The sequence below is a fragment of the Marmota marmota genome, unplaced genomic scaffold (assembly GCF_001458135.2).
Source record: "Marmota marmota marmota unplaced genomic scaffold, marMar, whole genome shotgun sequence".
Lineage (NCBI taxonomy): Eukaryota > Metazoa > Chordata > Mammalia > Rodentia > Sciuridae > Marmota > Marmota marmota.
This window is the reverse complement of record NW_026000241.1, coordinates 12,680,309-12,702,418: the sequence shown is the minus strand read 5'-3', so window position 1 is coordinate 12,702,418 and position 22,110 is coordinate 12,680,309. Positions and strand designations below refer to the sequence as shown.

General features: G+C 35.0%; 1 protein-coding gene across 1 annotated transcript in view; it reads right to left on the bottom strand.

Moving 5' to 3' along the window:
- Ulk4 (unc-51 like kinase 4) overlaps nucleotides 1-22,110 on the bottom strand; it is a 522,779-nt gene that overhangs the window by 324,473 nt on the left and 176,196 nt on the right. The window contains 4 exon segments of the mRNA XM_048795329.1: nucleotides 14,925-15,019; nucleotides 15,116-15,167; nucleotides 20,402-20,458; nucleotides 20,628-20,749. Coding sequence (XP_048651286.1) covers nucleotides 14,925-15,019; nucleotides 15,116-15,167; nucleotides 20,402-20,458; nucleotides 20,628-20,749 — 326 coding nt within the window.

Genomic DNA, 22,110 nt, shown 5'->3' with positions numbered 1-22,110 from the left:
GGCACAATTCACAATAGCTAGACTGTGGAACCAACCTAGATGCCCTTCAATAGATGAATGGATAAAAAAAATGTGGCATCTATACACAATGGAGTATTACGCAGCACTAAAAAATGACAAAATCATAGAATTTGCAGGGAAATGGATGGCATTAGAGCAGATTATGCTAAGTGAAGCTAACCAATCCTTAAAAAACAAATACCAAATGTCTTCTTTGATATAAAGAGAGCAACTGAGAACAGAACAGGGAGGAAGAGCATGAGGAAAAGATTAACATTAAAGACAAGACGAGTGGGGGGAGAGAAAGGGAGAGAGAAGGGAAAGCATATGGAAATGGTAGGAGACCCCCAATGTTACACAAAATTACATATAAGAGGTTGTGAGGGGAAAGGGGGGGGAACAAGGGAGAGAATTGAACAACAGCAGATGAGGTAGAGAGGAAAGATGGGAGGGGAGGGGAGGGGGGATAGTAGGGGATAGGAAAGGTAGCAGAATACAACAGTCACTAATATGCCATTATGTAAAAATGTGAGTGTGAAACCAATGTGATTCTGAAATTTGTATTTGGGGTAAAAATGGGAGTTCATAACCCAACTGAGTCAAATGTATGAAAGATGATATATCATGAGCTTTGTAATGTTTTGAACAACCAATTAAAAAAAAAAGAAAATATACCAACATATGACCGTATTATTTTCTCAACTCTCAAGAAAATATAGATGGGAAATATGTACAACTAACTTTTATATTTTTTAGTGGCAGATGGATCCAATACATTTATTTATTATTATGTGATGCTGAGGATCGAACCCAGTGCCTCACACATGCTAGGCAAGCACTCTACCACTGAGCCACAACACTAGCGCAACTAATATACCTTAACATTTATGCCAATATGAACTCTATGCAGGGTCACATTAGTTAGAGTGCATGCATACGCAAGCATGTACACAACACAGAGAATTATTCAGATGAGCAGATAGGATGGAGGTAAGGGGATTCTATCACCTCCACTATTGAAATTTAATAGCTACAGTGTTAACAGAAAATACAAATGATGAATATATAAGCAAAACAAATCTTTAAAATTTTTTCTTGAGGCCAATTTTTGGACCACTGCTGTAACTCTATTCATATAAATTTACCCTTCAGCATGAATAAAATAGAAAAAGTATTGAAATCTATAAAAGTGCCTGCTCTATAGGATGCCAATTTGCTTTTGTGTCCTAGTTATCAGCTGAAGTCACACTGAATTCTGCGGTTTAAATAAAACTCTCAGCCCTTAATGCTGTAAGCAATCTAATGTCGTCCCCAAGTTTCCTGGGAACTTGCAGAGGCTTATTTTACTTTCCCATGGCTCACTGCCAACTCTGTTTCTACCTCACTTACTGTTATATTTGTTTTTCACCTTAACCTGCTCTTTCCTTCTGAGAGACTGGATATACAAAGTTACAATGACCCACTGTCATGGACAGCAACAGAACTCTATCCCCCATCCTCTGAGAAACCAGAGGGAAGCCAAATCAAAGCTCTGCAGCCATCAGTCTGCTTCACTATGCTTTGTGCCCACTTCTCTTCCAAGTTAGGGCACAACAGAGAAAGCCAATACACTGCCCTAACCAATCGCATAAGATGGCCCACGTCTACTTAGACCACCTCTAGACTCTCCATGCCAATGGCCCCCAGTCAGGACATACCTGAAGTTTTCCCTTTTTTCACTGTTTAACCTGCCCACTTCTTTATTTCCTTTGAGTGCAAAAAGATGGCTGACTCCCTTGCTATAGCAAGCTCTAAATAAATAGCGTTTCCATTTGGCTGGTCTTTATTGGATTGCACCCACCTCTGTAGACATAAAACAGTTTCTTTTTAAGGATTAAGTGCAAACATTTCACAAGTCTTGCTATGTATACTAGAATTTACTGAGAGCTTGCAGTGATGGAGACATTATGAAAGCAACACCAGCAATTTAAAGTTGAATATTAACTATCCTTATTATTAATCATCTTGAATTACCTGCAAAAAATTTACCTTTTCCACCAACCTTTCTCTACCAGCTCTGAGTCTGTGCCCCACTGCCTGACTTGTTGGCTTCTAGGATCCCTCTTTGTTCTTGCCTCCTGTCCTCTTTTATTTCCCCCACCAATGAATAGCTGTTCATTTCCTAACAAGACAAATTTTAGGTACGTTATACCTGTCTTCTCAGCCACTCCCTAATCCTACCTAAAAAAGAAATTGAAACACAGTTCAGATACATCTAGGCCTAATAGCTATAAAAAGGCCAGGCAGGTGTTTCACAGTAGCTTCTTTGCCTTCCACCAGACCATAGTCCTGGGAAGGAGCACCTGTTGGCCCCCTAGGATCCAAGTGGACATCTTCTCCCAGGGGGGTCACTCTCTTCCAAACACACTTTTAAACAGTAGGTATTTATTTTCTTCCTTCAATATCCACTGATATTTATCTAAAACTGTGGCTAAGTTCCCTTAGGTTCTGGGAAATTTCAAGTCTGATATCATATAAACACAATAAATGAATATTACACTTACTGAATAATCATGTTGCAGATGTTTTTTGTTTTAAAAAATAATGAGTGGGGCTGGGGATATGGCTCAAGTGGTAGAGCAGTCGCCTGGCATGTGAGGGGGGCTCGGTTTGATCCTCAGCACACCACATAAAAATAAAAGATGTTGTGTCCACTGAAAACTAAAATAAATAAATAAATAAATATTAACAAATTCTCTCTTTAAAAAAAAATAATAATGAGTGATTCATGGTGGACTTCAACTAGTATTTTAAAAAGTTACGTTAAAATAGTATTCTTTAATTTAAAAAATGCAATACAGCATAACAATAATGGAAAACCTCCCTCACAAAAAAAAAAAAAAGATGAAACCCTAAAAACTCTCTGCCAAGTCACTTCTGAGTGACAGTGAGGAAACCATGATGAAAAATCTGACACAAGATATGGCAGAGAGCATGCCCTAGACCTTCAAATTGGCATAGCTTTGCCTGTTGGTAACAGGTCTCCTTATCAAAAAGGAGAGACTGAGCACACATTGGCTGAGTTAGAAATTTTTTTTCTTCAATGTTTTGCCCTTCCAAATTATTCCACAGAATACATAAAAAAAAAAACATGCCATTAACCACTGAAATTCTAATTAGAATCCACTGCACCAATGACCTCTAACAAAATTCCATTGTCACTATTTTAGCTGTAGGGATAACATACCTATAAAGAGTAACCTAAGGAATTTTAATATTTCATGTTAGTGTTAGCAATTTCTTAAAAACATTCGGCAATGTCAAAGTTAATTTGAGGACATGTCCTAAAAACAAAATACTACTGAATTCTTTTTAAAGATAGAAATTACTGAAGACTAGGAAATTTTTTATTTCTTTGCACAAAAACTAGAATCTTCATTTAAATGAGAAAGTGCACACAAAATAGTTATTGTTAAAATGATCCTCAATGGCATGTCCCAAATGAGATGAATGTCCAATTTAGGGACACTAAAGATGGCTCTGGAACAAACCCAGAAAATAACAAACTAACTTGGATTATGCAAACACTTATAGCACTAAATCTCGTTTTTTCTTCAACAAGCTATTAATACACAAGATGATTCTTTGTTTATAATTTAACATTTTCCATTTTATGAAATGTCAAAGAGCTTTAAGCTGTAAAAAACCATGCAACCCTACTCTAGCTACCTTCTTTTAAAGAAAAACGCAATAATCTCATAACTTACTGAAAAATGTACCTCTAAAAGGTAATCATTTACAATGAAAGTATGTTTTACATAATTGTTTTTATAAACAAGTTTATTTTATGTTGATTTTATTGATGAAAGTAAATTGCTTGAAAAATTTTCTAAGTAGTCAACTGAATTCTTATTCTACATTTGAAAATGACATCACTGCTTCCATTTTAGGACACCCTAATCAACCTGAAATACCTGATAGCACCATCATTAACACGGCCACCTCAACTGTTAGCCTCTTCTCAGCAGAGGCTGCCTCAGATACACAGGATGAGGTACCAGACTTAATATCTACCTCTACTTCTAGAAGAGGCCACTCAGAAAAGCAATCTCAAGCAGCTAAGAAAACCAGACAAAACATTGGTTCAACAATCTTCTTTATAATATTAAATAGCTAGTAGATAGCAAGAATTCCCAAGACCATATCAGGTTAACAAAAATTCAAAAAAGTGATTACTGGCAAGACTATGAAAAAAAGGGCATGCTCATGTGTTGCTGGTGGGAAAGTATAATCAGTAGACTACAATGTAAGGAATGCTGGCAATATCTAACAAAAGTACATATGCATTTACCTTTTTAATTGGATGCAAAATTTTTTTCAAGGAATTAACCATCAAGATATACCTCCAACAATAGGAAACTGCATATGAACAAAGTTATTTATTGTTTTTATTTTCAAAATACTAGAAACCACCTAAAGTTCTACACAGACTAGCTGAATAGCCTATGGTATGAATACAAACTCGAGTGCTATACTGCTCTAATAAAGAGGAAGATAAATATGAACTGATAAGAAATAACATCCAACATTATTATATGAAAAAGCATAACATAGAAGACAATATGTATTACCAACTCTATAAGGAAAAAAATGGGAAAAGAACATATACATTCACATTACAAAAAGAAACACTGGAAGGTAAGCCAGAAATCAACAAAGGTGGTGACTCACAAGGGTAGGGAGGACATGACAGAGCATCAGTTGAGTGGAAAGGCTCTATATATACCCAAGGGAAGGGCATGATGTTCCTCTGAATATATCTTTGATAGTTTTGATTTTCAAACCTTGTCAATGTTCTACATGTTTTAAAACATTAAAATCAACAAGGGGGGAAGTACGTTTAAAATTGAAAGCATTACCAATAATAGCATTTTATACACACATATATTTCTTAGTTCCATTTCTTGGAAAAGTCTAGGAGCTAAGACATTCTAAGAAACAGACCAGAGCACACTTAGTGTTCCGATCTTAGTCTGTAATGTTCTTTCCCACTAAAGGAAACCAGAGATCCTCAGAGAAATGATTAATTCTAAGGCCAGGACAGAATAACAAATTGAAGCCACAGTATCTTATTGTGCCAGAAAGTAAGGAAATGCTAAAAAAAAAAAAAAAAAAAGGATAGGCAGTGTCACAAGGATACAGAAGCCAATTCAAATGGACTTACACTGATCAAATCTTGTGAATTTCAGCACCAAAATAATTTAAACAATAATGAAGCCACGGATAAATACAGGAAAGAGTGGTAGACAAAATGTTGCCCCCTCCAAGTTACTTTACATGGCAACTGGGACTTTGCAGATTTAAGTTAAGGATCTTAAGAGGGGATATTATCTTAGATTATCTTTATTAGAATCCTTGTAAGAAGGTCTAGAAAAGTCAGAATCAGAGAGGATTTAACACTGAAAGCAGAGGTAGAGACCGAGATGTGAAGATGCTACTCTGCTGGCTTGAAGATGGAAGAAGTCAAGAACCAAAGAATACAGGTGACCTCTAGAAGCTGGAAAGGGAATGAAATGGATTCTTGCCTTAAAATATCCAGAAAGAACATAGCTATACTGACAATTTGATTTTAGCCCCAAAGACTCATTTCAGGGTCTGACCTCCAGACCTGTAAGATAATAAATTTGGGTGGTTTAAAGCCACTAAATTTGTGGTAATTTGTTATAGCAACAATAGGAAACTAATACTGACATGAGTTCATACCAATGAAAGATAGTGAAGATGTGTATTCATACTAAATAACTTTGCAAAAGAAAAAAAATTAAATATACTTGTGAATATATAGCTCACATTCACCAAGTTCTAAATAACCCTTTTCATATTTATGAAAACTTTTAAATTCAAATATAAGATACTAACATGCAGTTAATCTTCACAATTTGAACGCACTGAAGTAAGTAGCACCCAGATGAAGAAACAGGGTATCACAAACCCTTTTGTAGCCTCTTCCAGTCACTGCCTAAACAGTGACCACTGGAGGGTAACCACTATACTGACCTGTAACAAATTTTTGGCTGTTTTTAAACTTTGTACAATTTTAGTTTCATATGAAGTTGGTGAGATTTATACATATTGGTAAGAGTAACTATAGACTCATTCATTTTTTCTTCTGTATAGTATTCCAGCTTACAACTGTCCCATAACATATTTCTTTATAGACTGGTGATAGGCACTTTGATAGTTTCCAATTTTGGAGCTGAACATTCCTGCATACATATCTTGGTGAAGCTAAGTTCACATTTCTGTTAAATGCATATTTAGAAGTGAAACTACTGAATTATTAAGTCATAGTATATACACATGATCAGCTTCTTCCAAACAGTTTTCCAAGCTGATTGTACCAATTTATACTCTGACTAGCAGTTTCTGAGAGTTATGTTTTTTCTACATCCCCATCAATACTATGAACTCAAATAATCAGCTTAAATGACTCAATATTAACCTTCACCCTTTAGTTAAAAAAAATTAATGCTATATAATAAGGTTTAGCTTGGTTTTTAATGTCAAATAGAACTGCATCTTAGGCAAATTATATCATTAGACTTTTCCAATAAAGAAATCTTTATTTCTTTGCTATTTAATGTTTTTTGAAAGCACTGTGAGTGGAAACAAATTCTATGTACAAATAAAATTCCTATAGTTTACTGACTACTCTATAGGCCAGACTAGTGACTTCCAACTCTGAGGCACTAAATGGTCTAGAAATTCAGAAAAATCTCAGTTAAACACTTGTGCTCAGGAAGAGTTAAGTGCATTCAGCCACTTCCATATAATACAGTATTGATCAGGAACCTTGAAGACAGTGTGTGCTCAAATTTCAAACAATGTTAGGCTCCTTGGGGTGTGGATCTTCACATATTCCAGTCATGCTCAAAAAGAGATAATTAGAAGACGTCCCATGAGTTATGGCATTAAAAAATACTTTTTATGAGGCTGTAAATTGTAATGATACCTTTTTATCATACTAGAGGTTGCAGTTTCAATAATTAGTATGCTTGCATTTCATGAGTAGAAAATAAACTAATTAAATTTCTATTTAAATGCAATTCAGATATTTATAAACACTGGATCTTAACAAATTAGCCATGAGGTTACTGTTCATTAAGCAAAGGAATCAATAGCAACATCTCAGCAAATAATGTCTCAATCATAGACTTAAAATTCATTGCTGTGAAAATCACCATGTCAAACAGGGTTTCTAGGTATGATGGGTGTGGTTACTTGGATTAACACTCACTGCAGACAATGAAGAGTGCCAGATAAAAGATAAAAAACCAAAATCCTAAAAATAGTTAAGGTGTCAAAAACACTAAGGGAATTTTCAGGCCAATTTCTGGACAAAAGCTTAAGCAGAGCCTAGCCAGATGGTGCCAGGAGGTAGCTGCCAACAATACTAACACAGGGCTGCTGTGGGGTCAGTGGGGCCAATTCCTCCCAGGATAGGAGCTTTTTGAGTGGGTACCTGCCGAGAGAGGATTCAGCTCTCAAAGTGAGGGACCAACCCTGAACACACTCGTGTTCCAGAACAAAAGTGTGTCCTAGGGAATCATGGTCTCAGACCTGGATTCTCAGGAATTTGTATACTCAGATAACCTGAGTGTGAGGCAAGGTCCCAACTGGTAGAACACTTAGATGGCTGGCGGAAGCAAACTCAAAGCCTCTCTGGAGGAATGAATATCCACACTAGGTTTCAGGGAACGCCCACAAATGGATGTCAAGGACAATGAGCAGCAAGGAGTGAACCATCAAACCACCATATAAATATAATGATTTGGGCATAAACAAGATGTAACAGATACCACAGACTACGAAGAATTTTGCTATCTTATTCCATGGGAATTATCAGACATGCTGTATAGGAAAACTACATTTCTAAAGTGTAAATAAATAAATCACAAAGAGAATATCTACAGGGAACTGGAAATTATAAAAAGCAGTAAACATTCGAAAAGAAAAAAAGACAAGCAGAATTTCTAGAAATGACAAAATACAAGTGAAAAATAACTTTAAAATTTATTTTAAAATTAAAATAAAGTTAAAATATGAATGGCTATACTTGAACACAGAAAAGGAACCAATAAAATCATTTAGAATATACCACTGAAAGAGAGGATGAAATACGCAGAAAGACAGAAACTTGGAAAATAGAGAATGTTTAACGTACACGTCATCTAAATTGCTGAAAATGGAACAAAAGAGGGAATAAGCTGAGTTAATGGCAGAGAACTTTCCAGACTGATGAAAAAGGACAATCCACAGAGTCTGAAGGCACAGAAAATCTCAGAATACATTTTTAAAAGAAATTCACATTTAGTTACAATATAGTCAATCTACAGAACACCAAAGATACCTCCCACCAAAAGAAGAGTTTTAGAATGAGACCAAGGAGACAAAGATTCCTTCAGAAAAAATGAGCTTCCTATTAAAGTGGCGATGTTAAGGTTTGATGAGGGTGTTTGAAACAAAGACTTGGAAATGCAACAATAACATCAAGAGGGAACTAAATGGAGGTAAATAGGTTGAGCTGTATTAATTAAGGAAAATAAGTTTCAAGTTCAGGTTTTAATAAGTTCACATACATGATATTAATTTTAGGGTAAGAGGTAAAATAACAGTGTATAAATACCACCTTACATTGGGGTGGGGGGGAACGTCAATAGGACTAGAAAGTAGAGGTGGAACAAAAGAAAACATTTATGGCAAAAGTGTGAAAGAAGACAGTAGAATTAATCCAAATATATTAATAATCGCACCGTGTAAATGGAGTATATGCCCAGTTATAAGTCAACATTTACATGAATTAACTTTTTAAAAATTATATAAAATGTATATGGATATAAAAATAAAGAAATGTTGGAAGTAAAATGACACAGGAATTATCAAGCAAATATTAACCAAAAGAAAGCTTGTATGTTTATATTAGGATGGGACAAAATAGACTTATGACAAAATACATCAGTAGAGATCAAGGAAGTCATTTGCAACTATAAAAGATGACATAATTGCATATTTGTATACAATTAATATGGCCTCAAAATATATAAAACAAAATCTTTCACAACTATAAGAAGAAATAATAGTAATGAGATTTATATAACACTTCTCTTAAAAGTTTATAATATAAGCAGATCAACATTAGTAAGGAGAGTGTTAGAGTTTGCATCTGGAATATTCTCAAAGGCTCAGGTGTTGAAGGTTTGGTCTCCAGTTGATGGTGCTATTTGAAGGTGGTGGAAATTGTAGGAGGTGGGGTCACTGGGGATGTGCCTTAAAGGGTATATTTCATCCTAGACCCTTCCTCCCTTGTGCCCTCTCTGCTTTCTGGCTGTATGAGGTGAGGCGCTTTCCTCCACTGTACCCTCTGTCAGGAAGTTTCTGTCCCATCTCAGTCTCACAAGCAATGGAGCCAGCTGACCACACACTGAAACCTCTGAAACTGGGAGTTAAATCTTTCCTCCTCTAAGTTGTTTCAGATATTTTATCACAGTGACAACAATCTGAAAACACAGAGAGGAAGGATTTAAACAAGATAATCAATAAATATAACCTAATAGACATATATTGAATATTGCACTGAATACCTGGTAAAGTACCCATTCTTCACATACAAAATATCTACAAAAAAATAGGACTATGATGTCTTTAAAAATACGAACAAATTGAAACCACAGAGTATATTTCCAAACTTCAAAATAATTAAGATAGAAATCAAATATAGAAATAACTATAAAGCGCTTATATACTTTGAAATTTTAAAATATATATTTTATATGCAAACACACCATGAGTCAAGGAAAAAAATTTTTTTTAGAAAATATCTTAACCAAAAGATGACAAAAATTCTATATCAAAGCTTATGAGATGCTGCAAGAACAGTATTTAAAAAGAAACCATCTTTTGGTGACATATGTTCATCATTACCCTAAGTACATGTATGAAGGCACGAATGGTGTGAATATGTTTTGTGTACAACCAGAGATATGAAAATTTTTGCTCTATATGTGTAACATGAATTATACTGCATTCTGCTGTCATATATAACAAATTAGAATAAAAAATAAATAAAAAGAATATTTAACCAGAAGATAGCTATTATAGAATTGCAAAATAAAAAAGAAATGGGGCTGTGGGGTGCTGGGGTTATAGGTCAGTGGTGGAGAACTTGTCTAGCACGTGTGAGGCACTGCATTCAATTCTCAGCAATGCGTTCAATTCTCAGCACTGCATATAATAAATAAATACATACATACATACATACATACATACATAAATAAATAAAAAGGTTAAAGGTCCCTTGACAACTAAAAACATTTTTTAAAAAATTGTGAGTGGGACAAGGAAGTGGTTTGTGCTAATTAGTTATGAAAATCTGTCTAGTATGTTGGGGAGCAAAGAGTTTGGAACCATAACTGAAGAAAAATGAGAGCTGTGGAGAAGGGGAGAATTTGAGCATGCTGTAACTTTAACTAGAGAATGGACTCTTGAGCCAGGCTCTATCACTGACTGCATGTGATCCATTTCCTTACCCTTAAGCGGTCCCTGCCTTAATCTAATATAGTGGCTTGGAAATAACAAGCACTCCATAAATAATGCCTACAGTTGATATTTTAATCAATAAAATTTTATTATATTCATCCAAAAAAACTATCTTTAATGCAATCGAAAACAAATAATCTAAATATTTATCCGAAAAATAATGAATAAAAGACCTAAAGAAAAAAGAAATAAGGTTTATTAGAGCAGAAATATGAAATAGAAACATAAGAGGAGACTGGCAAAACTGAAAAGTGGCTCTTGGATAAAGTTAATAAAGCTAACAAAACTCTAGTTAGCTTGTTCAGGGAAAAAAATATATATATAAAAAAAGTGATACTAGATCACACTGCCACTAAAGGCAGGAAGAAAATATGAATCTCTTCATGCCAATAAATTGTTAAAACCATATTAAAAAATAGAGAAACAAAACTAAATAGAGGGGCTAGAGTTGTGGCTCAGTGGTGGAGCACTTGCCTGGCATGTGAGAGGCCCTGGGTTCGATCCTCAGTGCCGCATATAAATGAATAAATAAAATAAAACGTCCATTGACAATTTAAAAATACTTTAAAAAACTAAATAGAGAAAAAAACTGAATTAAGAGAAAACTATTCTATAAAGATGACCCTCTTCTTCCCTTAAAACAAATGTCTTAATAGCTTCACAGGGAAATGCTAGCAATATAGAGAATGAAATAATTCCCACTCTTAAAGGATATAAAAAGAGGGGACACACCCCTGTTTTTTATCATAATTATTAGCACATACTAATCATACAATAAAATGAGTTTCATGGTGACAGTTTCACACACGTAACATCCTCGGATTGTATTCACTCCACTGCCCTCTCTTATTCCTCATCCCAGTCTCCCAAGTCCCTTCCCTTCCGCTGTCATGTCTATTTTTTAATATTTTTTAATTATAATTGTTGGCGGATCTTTTATTTGTTTATTTATATGTGGTGCTGAGAATCAAACCCAGTGCCTCACACATGCTAGGCAAGCGCACTACCAATGAGCCACAACCTCAGCCCTATCATGTCCCTTTTTTCCACCCCCTTACAAAACCTGACAAAAGCAATAATCTTCAGAGGTCTAGTATGATGTTAGTATAATTATCATCAGGGGACAGAAAGTATAAAGGATTTCATGATAAAAGGCCAACTCAAGAGAATACTTGGATGAATACTTCACTAACGTTTATCCAAATGGTCACTAAATATGTTAAAAGGCTTCATTAAGTCCTGAAAAAAAATTAAAGGTATGGTGAAATAATACTATACAGATCTGTTAAAAAGTCTGAAATAACCAGAGTTAGGCAGGATGAGAAGCACCAGGTACTATGCTGCTGAAAGTGAATGACCACCCTTAGGGAGAACTGAGTTCACATGTACCCCATAACCAATGAGTATGTATCCTAGAAATAACATGTGCGTAAGTACACCAAAATACATAACAATATTCACAAAATACCATGGATAAGTGCCCCAAACTAGAAGCAACATAATGCCTGTCCAAGGATATTTTAACATATTGTATACACATATTCATACTATGGAACTATACTATACACCAATCAAAAATTTAACCTGAAACCACAGGAAATTGTTACTCCTACTTCTCAAAACTACATCTGAAAATCTTTGTGAAATAGCAAAGGGACCATGCAAGAATCAAGATCAATAATCATTAATCTCCAAAACTGTTACCATGGCCAAGTTCCTTATGCAACATATTACTTCTCCCAGTCCCACTGGTCAGCTCTCATCTTCTAGAAGGTTGCTCTAGCCCAGCTGAATCATCAACCAAGTTACTAGTCCTTGGGCACAGCTCCTCCTGAGTGTTTTTATACTTGCTACTGCCTCTGCCTAGAAACTTCTTCCCCCAGATTTATCACTTGTCTATCCAAACATACATTATTGAAGAGAAAAATAACTACTTATAAAAATCACTTAACTCACCCACTTACACTTTCATGTTTCCTTCATAGGACATCCTACCACTTGGTGTATTAAAATTTATTTGAATATTTATCATCTCTCTCTCTCTCTCAACTTATAGGTTCTATAAGTGTTACTACTTTGTTTCATTTCTATCCTTGCCCTGTGCCTGAAGTAGTCCTTAGTAAGGCAAGGCAATCAATTAATACTGAAGGATTACCCAGAGCAGTTAGATATTAAATGTGATATGTTTATATGTTTCATATTTGCCATGATTCCACACTTCCTTCATAGAGCTAAAATAAGAAGAAAAATGGAGAGTAAAGATTACAGCTAGGTGCCGTGGTGCATGCCTGTAATCCCAGTGCTCAGGAGGCTGAGGCAGAAGGAACAGGAGTTCAAAGTCAGCCTCAGAAATTTAGTGAGGCTCTGTGTCAAAATACAAAATAAAAAGGGCTGGGATGCAACTCAGTGGTTAAGCACCCTTGGGTTCAATCCCCAGTACAAAAAAAAAAAAAAAGATTACGGTCCTGGCATTTACCAATGATCTTTAAACAACTTTCTCTAACACAGTGAGTTCAAACACATCTAAACAAGCCTTAAAATTTCAGATACAGAAACGCTTGATACTTCAAACCATCACCACCCTTGACCTCACTGTAACCACCACTAAAGTACATACTATCTTGTTAAAATGTTGAGGAAAATTCTTTAATATGCAAAAGGATACAATTTTAAGAAAAAATGTTGAATAAAAACTATAAAAGAAAGAACAAACTTCATGAAGGAGTTGTGATAAACTTACTGAACATAAGAAACACACACACTGTTCACTTTGCCCGGTGCAGTGGCGCAGCCCTATAATCTCAGTGGCTCAGGAGGCTGAGGCAGGAGGATCACTAGTTCAAAGCCAGCTTCAGCAAAAGCAAGGCTCTAAGCAACTCAATGAGACCCTGTCTCTAAATAAAATACAAAATAGGGCTGGGGATGTGGCTCGGTCATCGAGTGCCCCCGAGTTCAATCCCCAGTACAAAACACACACACACACACACACACACAGTTCACTTTTGAAGCCTGGGAAGTTAGTGGCATTACCATATTCACATTACAATATTTGAGGAGTTAAAACATTCTTCTAAATACCATTTGACAATAACTGAGAAAACCAGCAACTAAAATTCCAAAATAACATTCTTCCACTGATTTTAAAAATAATTCCTAATTAAGAAAGCAAAATACAGACTCCTTTTCTAGCATTCTAAGCTACATTTTAAAAATCTTGATTTTCAATATGCATATACTATAAGCCCAAATCAGAAATGAACTAATTCTAAGATGTCACAAGCCAAGGAAGGCACTGTTTATATGAAGCATTCAATGCAAAAAGGGAGGGCTGGGATTGGGGGGGATATGAAAGGATAATGTGAAGAAATAAATTCCAGAATTAAATCCTACAATGCCATCTATATGACTATGAAGGGGTCAAAAAATAATGTTTATTTATAATTTCTTTAGTACAATTTTAATTTCTAAGTTCAGTACTTTCATTCATCCTCATTACAGGCATTCCCTAACTTAAGTGACTGTTCTCTAAAATTTTGCCTATTGGGTTTTTTCAATTTGAGAAATATTTTCAAATCAAAACCTTTGCTGGGTTTTGCCCAGCAAAACCAGGGTATACTCTATTATCCAAAAGCAGTCACTAGGGTTTGGGTCCCTGTACAAATCACCAGTGCTGCAGTGGGAGGAGCAGGAGTGGGGGACAGGAAGGGGAGGATGAGACCCTGTCTCTGCTCCAAGGCAGGTTCCAAGAACAGCCACTCCCTGAAATAACTGCTAAGACTAGCTGGCTAGTCTTCCTGGGGTGCTTTCTGATAAATAGCAGAGGAAGCCTTCCTTCCCTCTGCTCATGTCAGCAGCACCCAGCTCTCCTAAGGATTTCCCTAAGGCAGAGGTTCTCAAGTGGGGGCAATTTTGCCACTGAGAGGATGTAGGTCAGGATTTAGAGACATTTGTGGTGGTCACATCTGAGGATCCATGGAGTGAAAGCTACTGCCCCGATTGAGCAGAGGCTGCTGAACATCCTACAATGCACAGGGCGGTTCCACAACAAACTGTCCATCCCAAAATGCCCAAGTGCCCAGGTTGAGAAACCCTCTTGCAAAGGTTTATATTTGGTTACAATAAATAATCAGGCAAGGAGGAGGAAGAGGCTGGGATAAAGCTGTAACCAGAAGAGCATGACAAGAAAGTCAATAACAAAAGGAACAGATTTCCTAGGTCTGTCCTGCTTTTCGAGATGGTTACTGCATACGATGAACCCATCTGAGCTAAGAATACGGAAAGCAGGCCCCTTTATACAGAATTACCAAGGAAATGAAAAAGAGCTTTTTTCAAAAGTTGCAAAAACTGACCGTAGAGCGATAATCTTTCAACAAAACAGGATATTGAATTATTGCTTCAAAAGCCGACAACGTGACCTTGATAAATTCTTCTGATGCTGTCAGCCCTAGGAACACATTTAATCATTATTAGTAAAGGTGTTTATTTTCTAAATCACAATATCAAAATGCCTCAAACATTGTATGTTGTGTGGTCTACTCACCTATAGCTCCATCTATGTTAGTTTCTCCCGAGTCGATTGATTTAATATGACTCTGAAAAATAGAAAATAAAAATTTTTAATAAATGGAAGTTTAAAAATAACTTTAAAAAAAATTAGGTAGTTAATATTCCTCCCAAAACTGTATCTACCATTTTTAATGAAACAACTCTTAAAAAACATTAAATACACTCTACATATTATGAACACCATAATCATAGTTTTAAAACATGACTTTAATACTAAAAGTTATAAACTATAATTTTTTAAAGAAATTTTTTAGTTGAAGATGGACACAATACCTTTATTTATTTTATGTGGTACTGATGATTGAACCCAGTGCCTCAGATGTATCAGGCAAATGCTCTACCACTGAGCTTCAACCCCAGCCCATAATCATTTTTAAATATACAAATCATCATCAATGAGATTTAATGCTAGAATACATTAAATAGCAACTGAAAAGGTAAGAATGATCCAACAGATCCATAATCATTTCCAGCAACATGCCACACTTACTCTCAATATTAGTAACAATGACACCCCATTCCTTGCAAGAGCTCTTCCAGCCCACCTGCCTGGTTCTCCCCCACTCTCCCAATTGATATTATTCATGTTTTTAAACATTTTGCTGCATATTCACATATCCCTAAAGGGTGTATTGTTGGTATGGGCATTTAATCAAACTGCATCCCTTTCATACAAATGGAAAAGTATGTAGCCATTAAAATGCTCAGAAAAAGAATATTTAAAAAAAAAATATGGATAAGAATTGAAATACTTATGTTAAATTCAAAAAGTAGAATAGAAACACACACACACACAAACACACTGTGTGTATATACACAGTCTCAATCACATATGTCATAGGTATAATTTCTTCTATAAACAAATGCATACATATGAATAAAATATTAAGGAAACAACATATTAACAGTGGTTATTTCTGGGTGTGGAGTTGTGATTTTATTTTTTTCATATTTCACTATAATTTTCCACATTTTCTCTAACAAGTCTGCATTTTATATTTTAAATGAATAAGCATAAATTACTCTTAAAACAAGAAAAAAAATCTTAAAGACATATTTACTTTCCAGGTTATAAAGAAAAATCACAATCTAGGAAATGAAAACTGAAAATTCCAGATATTCTGAATTCTCTTTTTCTATCTATGAATAAACAAACAAAAAACAGACTAAAATATATATTTTAAAAGGGAGATAATTATAAGCTTTTCATACTAATAATCTGGCTAAAATAGTTTCAAGAAATTCCAAAATGGGACATTACTTTTGTAAATAAATATTAATTTGATGCTAAAGAAAATATTTGGAGGTACCTTTGGCTATAATAAACCTACTTAATGGTCTAAATCTTACTGTAGATGACAGGCATATAGCATTGTCAATGCCATGATCCTTCTCATGTAATTACTTTGAAAGAATATGTAGATAATATACAGATACTGAGGACATTAACATTAATTTTCCAGAAGGAGATCACAGAAAGGACAGGCATCAGTTTCTTTCAGAGCCCGAGATGGGAGGTGTGCTGCCACTTTTCCTTTTCTGTACTCGGGATTTTCTAAGCACACATTTCTTTTTCTTTTTTTTTTTTTTTCAGTGTCAATGAGGGTTATCAACATGATGATATTATGGGTTTCTTATATAACTTCTTTATACTTCTCCTATTTAATTAAAAGTATTCCTACTGGATATTTCATTAATTTACCAATTTTAATGTTTTTTAATATACTTCTTCATTCTTAGTGTAATAGCACATAATGAGGTAAGAGAATGGGTTAGGAGGCATTGGATATTCAAGGAGAGAAGATACGAACAGTCATCAAGGTGAGCGTCAAAGTATATAAACTAAGAAAATAAACTAGATGTACAAGTCTGAGGGAGAGCTCAATTAAGACAAACAGTCATGTATTCAGGGTGAGAATAATGCAAGCTGTATTATCTCTTTTAAAAATATAAGAGGGCTGAAGCTGTAGCTCAGTGGTAGAGTGTTTGCCTGGCATGTGTGAGACCCTGGGTTCGATCCTTAGCACCACATAAAAATAAATAAATCAAGGTGTGTGTCCATCTACAACTAAAAAAATTTAAAAAATAAAATAAAATAAAAATAAAAGAGTGCTCCATCTCTGCTTTACCTACAACAGAAGCCAAAAGCTACCAAACTAACATTCACAGATAATAAAAAATCTACAGAGGTCACAAAGTGTGTCCTTTTTTGATAGAAATACATAATTAACACATTATGTACTTTTATAAACTGATAAGGCCAGAACTGAAGAAAATACAACAAAATCCTATTCTTTAGCTCGTTAATCAAGCGTGTTTTCAAAAGGACCAAGAAATACAATGAACATTAGGTTAATATACATGGTAAGTTCCCTATTTTCTGTCATTATCTCCCTTTTCCAAGCCCAGTTCAATGGAGGCCCAAAACAAGTATGATATGCACACTCCTCCTTGCAGCTCACCAAAGACTGACTACTAAAACTTGAAGAAGAAGTCAGTTATGATGACTGTTCATTTCTACCAATAAGAAGTGAAAACAGCAATTATCAGCTAAGTAGTACTCTTTAGCCCAGAGTCTTTGAAAGCTTGATATTGGTTTAAGAGTACCCTCCTAAACCATTTCCAAACAGTAGTCTATCTAAAATATAAGAAGACCAAAACCTCGTTTCACTTGAAAGGGGGGGGGGCGGTCTACAAAATGCAAATTTCTATAGTCATATTTCCATATACTAGTATAGAATTTTTCTGCCAAAAAAAATAAAAATAAAACAAAACCCAAAGATAAATGCCTTCAGGTCAAACAGGCAATCTGTGCTTCGGTGCCTTTATGCAAACTGAACCCAGTGTGGGAAGCACAATTCCAGTGCCCTCCCTATCTTGCTCCTTAGGACCCTTAAAAGAGTGGACATCACACGGACATCCATGGTTCGTTCCACGCCCACCTCATGCAGGCCAGCATCTCCTGCAGAGCTGCTTCAATGGAAGCAGCTTGGCAACACCTTGTCGCTGTTGGACACAGCTTTTAAGGTACACTACGAATGAAGACCTCAAATTAAGGCACATTTTAAAAATATAAAATGATAACATACCTGCTACATGGTAACGACCACTTTTATTTTAAAAAAATATTAAAAATATTTTTTGTCTCCAGATGGACTAATAAGGCCTTCAAAGTACAATGCTATGGATGCAAACATGAATGGACTACTTCCTCATGTCACCAGCCCCAAAGAAACACTGTGATCTGGAAAGCTTCAAGCCACTGGGCTGAGTACTGGGTTACAAAACATTCACAGTTGTATAGCCCTCCCACGTCCCCTTCCCAATTTTAAGATATGTTTAGGAATTCTTTGCTTAATCAAAATTATAAAAGAATTATTTTAAGGCAGAAAACTCCAGAGGTTTTACTTCTAGTAGGGTGTCTGATGAGTTGCCCATGTCTTATGACATGGATAGGGCATTATCTATCACTTGAGTAACAGTTTTGATGACTTCTTGAAAAGATTATGAATTAACTCACAGAAGCAATGTCCAACTCTCAAGAGTTCATAATAAGTTCACAAGAAGTGTAATAAAAAATAAATCCAGGTCCTGAATTTCCATCAATAATTTACTCTCTGTAGTAGTATTTCATCAATGCCATCAACACTGAGTATAAGAAAGGTGAAAATACAGGGAAAGCTAACAAGATACAATAACAATAAAAAAAATTCTGGAACTAGCCATGATTCAAACAAGGAAAATGACCTGAACAGAGCCAAAAGACCCATCTCCATTTCATTTCTCTAAATTTCCTTTATTTGGGTGAGATTACAATGGGAGGGGGAGGGAATAGTGCTAAAAATTTTTTCTCAAAATCATGATGAGATGTTTGAACAAGGAAAGTTATTTTCCATGTACTAAGACGACCCTACAGAATACTCAAGAGTTCTCCCACACCTCCCTTCCTCAAGGTGGCCAACTCCCTTTTCTTTGGACACAGTATTGCAAGGAACAGGTATAATACCTGAAAGTCTATAAAGACTTTTAGGTTAGACACTTGTTAATTCCTTGAGAACGTACTGTGGGCAGAAAAAAGAACTAAGGAAGAAGAAAGAACACAGGATAATTGTACCTGAACAAACATGATGCCAAAATACTCCAAAATAAGCTATAAAGAACAAAATTACTCTTGACAGCGATGTGCTGGTGCAACAGGATTATAAACACTTAGAATTATAATCGTGCTAATATGGTACCCATATTCTACTTAAGAAGAGCCAATAAAAAGCAAGTTAAAGATAGTTGTCTACAGATGACCACTGTAATTAATAATTTGCAAATTCACCAGTGAACTACCAAAACCACATACTTTATAGAATCTGGGCTTCAAGAGACTACAATGATAAAGATTTGAAATTGAACACAAAATGATCTCTACTGCATTGCCAGAACCCACTGTTTCCTGTCAGTAATATCCATTCAACACTTGTACTTAAAAACATCATACTTCACCATATGATGAACCTCTAGAAAATCATATTCTCACTTGTGGGTGGCAGTAATTTCTTTATTCCAAAATAACAATAAAGCTGAGATGCCTACTTCATTTTAACTAGATCCTTCTGCGGCATTTTGAAAATCTCAGTTCAGTTTATTACAAGTATCAAAGTCAGACTGGAGATGCTATCTGACAAGTACCTTGGCTTTTCCTTTGTGTACAGCTTTCTCATTTTATTCAACAATACACACTGTAACTACAACAGACAAGGGAAAAGATAACTCAAAACTATATCCTAAACAAAAAGATAGTACAATGATTTAGTTTTCATTTCTACCTATGTCATGACATCAAAATTAAAGAAAAAACTAAGCTGAGTTTAACTCAGAGAAATGCCAACACAAAAAGATGTGACACAATTGGACAATGTAAGCCTAAATGAATAACAATGAGTACATATTCTTTGCATTCCATGTTCACCATTTTATTTTAAATTTGTTCATGATGTTTAATACCAAAATCAATGAAAGTATTTCTGTGGACTAACTTACCCTATTTGGGGTGATCTCTGAACAAAATACATTATCAGGAGTAAATGTATTTTTCTCCAAATGTCAAATTTTATTACAGTCAACAGATTAAAAATATAAAAAGGTCACTTCCCTGGAGACAAATAAATGCCACAAGAATTTTTAAATTACCTCATATTGACATCAAATTCCACAAACAGAAGGATAAGACATTTTGAGTAAGAACATGAAAAACTTAAGTGCTACTCACAAGAATAGATCCATAACTGAAAAGAAACTCTTCTGTTACAACTTGAGGTCGAAATACCTGTGTGTGATGAGAGTTTCCACAGATTAAATCCCGAAAACCATGAACAGATTTTGTTCAAGACAGACACAAATAAAAATGTTTTTTCTGAATTGATGTTTCTCAGCTTCAGTTTACAAAGAAGTGAGCCAATTTATATTTTCTTTTCCCTAAAATGATGGTACAGTACCTGAGAAGTGACGAGGTGAAGTACTACAGGCATCAGGGGGAGGCACATCTTCAGCTGTTTTGCTTGAACTGTGGATGGGTGTTTACGACCAGAGACATTAGCCAAGGTGTTGAGAATGTCACCTGTGAAGCATCCCAGAGCAGGCACAGAGGTTAAACATCACACGTGGAGGTGCCCATGGTCATTGCTTGATTACTAATTAATTTCCAAATAATGGGTCTAAATGGTATGAGCTGTGTTCTTTTTATTCACGGGTACTGAGTTTAGAAGACACCATGGCCACTGGGGACAGAATGTAATATTCTGCATAAAAGCTATCAAATTAACTCAATCTCTCATCTAGAATTAAAAATAGAATTTACAAATAATTATTACACACTGGTTTTAGAAAATCTTTTTGTATTTTCCAAAGTTCAACTATGATCGCTTATTACTCTTATAAATAGGAAAAATTACTTTAAATTTTTAAGTGAACAGATAATGGATCATGACTTTTAAAAACCAAAGGATATATATAGTAAAAAGAGATCAGTTCCCAAACACCTCCCTGAACTCAGCTACCAACTGAAAAAAAAAAAAAAAAAATCCTCTCCTGATGTTTTAGTATAGAGCAAAAAGTTATTATCAGTTGATCATGAAGATATTTTCATTATTTTGAAGTTCTGAATTTCTGTTTCTTAAGTATACTTTATCGTAACAGTTTGAAGCAAACTATATTTTAAACACTTTTGGTTAATAGCTACATCTGCTGGAAAAGCATGCAAAGGGATTTAAATTAAACATACATTTTCCTTATTTAAACTTCTTCAAATAAAAAAGTGATTTAATTGTAATAAACATTCTTTACAAATCATTATCAGATATTTTTACCTTAAGGATAGTTTTTCAAACCAAAGACATCTTTAAACATTGAACTTTAAACCAATACTGTCAAAATTCTTTAATATTAAATTTTGACATTTCAGTTTTTTAAATTCTATATATGTTCAAGTTCTTTTATCAATTTTAATTTATGCCTCTACTCTTTTTTTAGGGGTTGGGCGGGGGGGGGGGGGGGGTGAAGCAGGGATTCAACCCAGGAGCACTTTACCACTGAGTCACATCCCCAGCCCTTTTTTAATATTTTATTTAGAAACAATTCTCACTAAATTGCTTAGGGCCTTGCTAAATTGCTGAGGCTGGCTTTGAGTGATCCTCCTGCCTCAGCCTCCTGAGTAGATAGGACTATAGGCATGTGCCACTGTGCTCAACTATGGCGCTAACCTTAAGAGAAAATTATTTTCTTCAGATTCAGGCAGGAATAACTTTTGAGAAGTTACCTGCAATAATCATAGAAGTCCAATTTTAAGCAATTAACATGTTTCCTTCTGTTTATTTCTAAAATTCCCAGATTACCTCAGATAACACCTCAATGTAACATTTAGCCTGCTCACATCTCAAAAATATCACTAATGCCAAATAATTATAAAGACAGATAAATCTT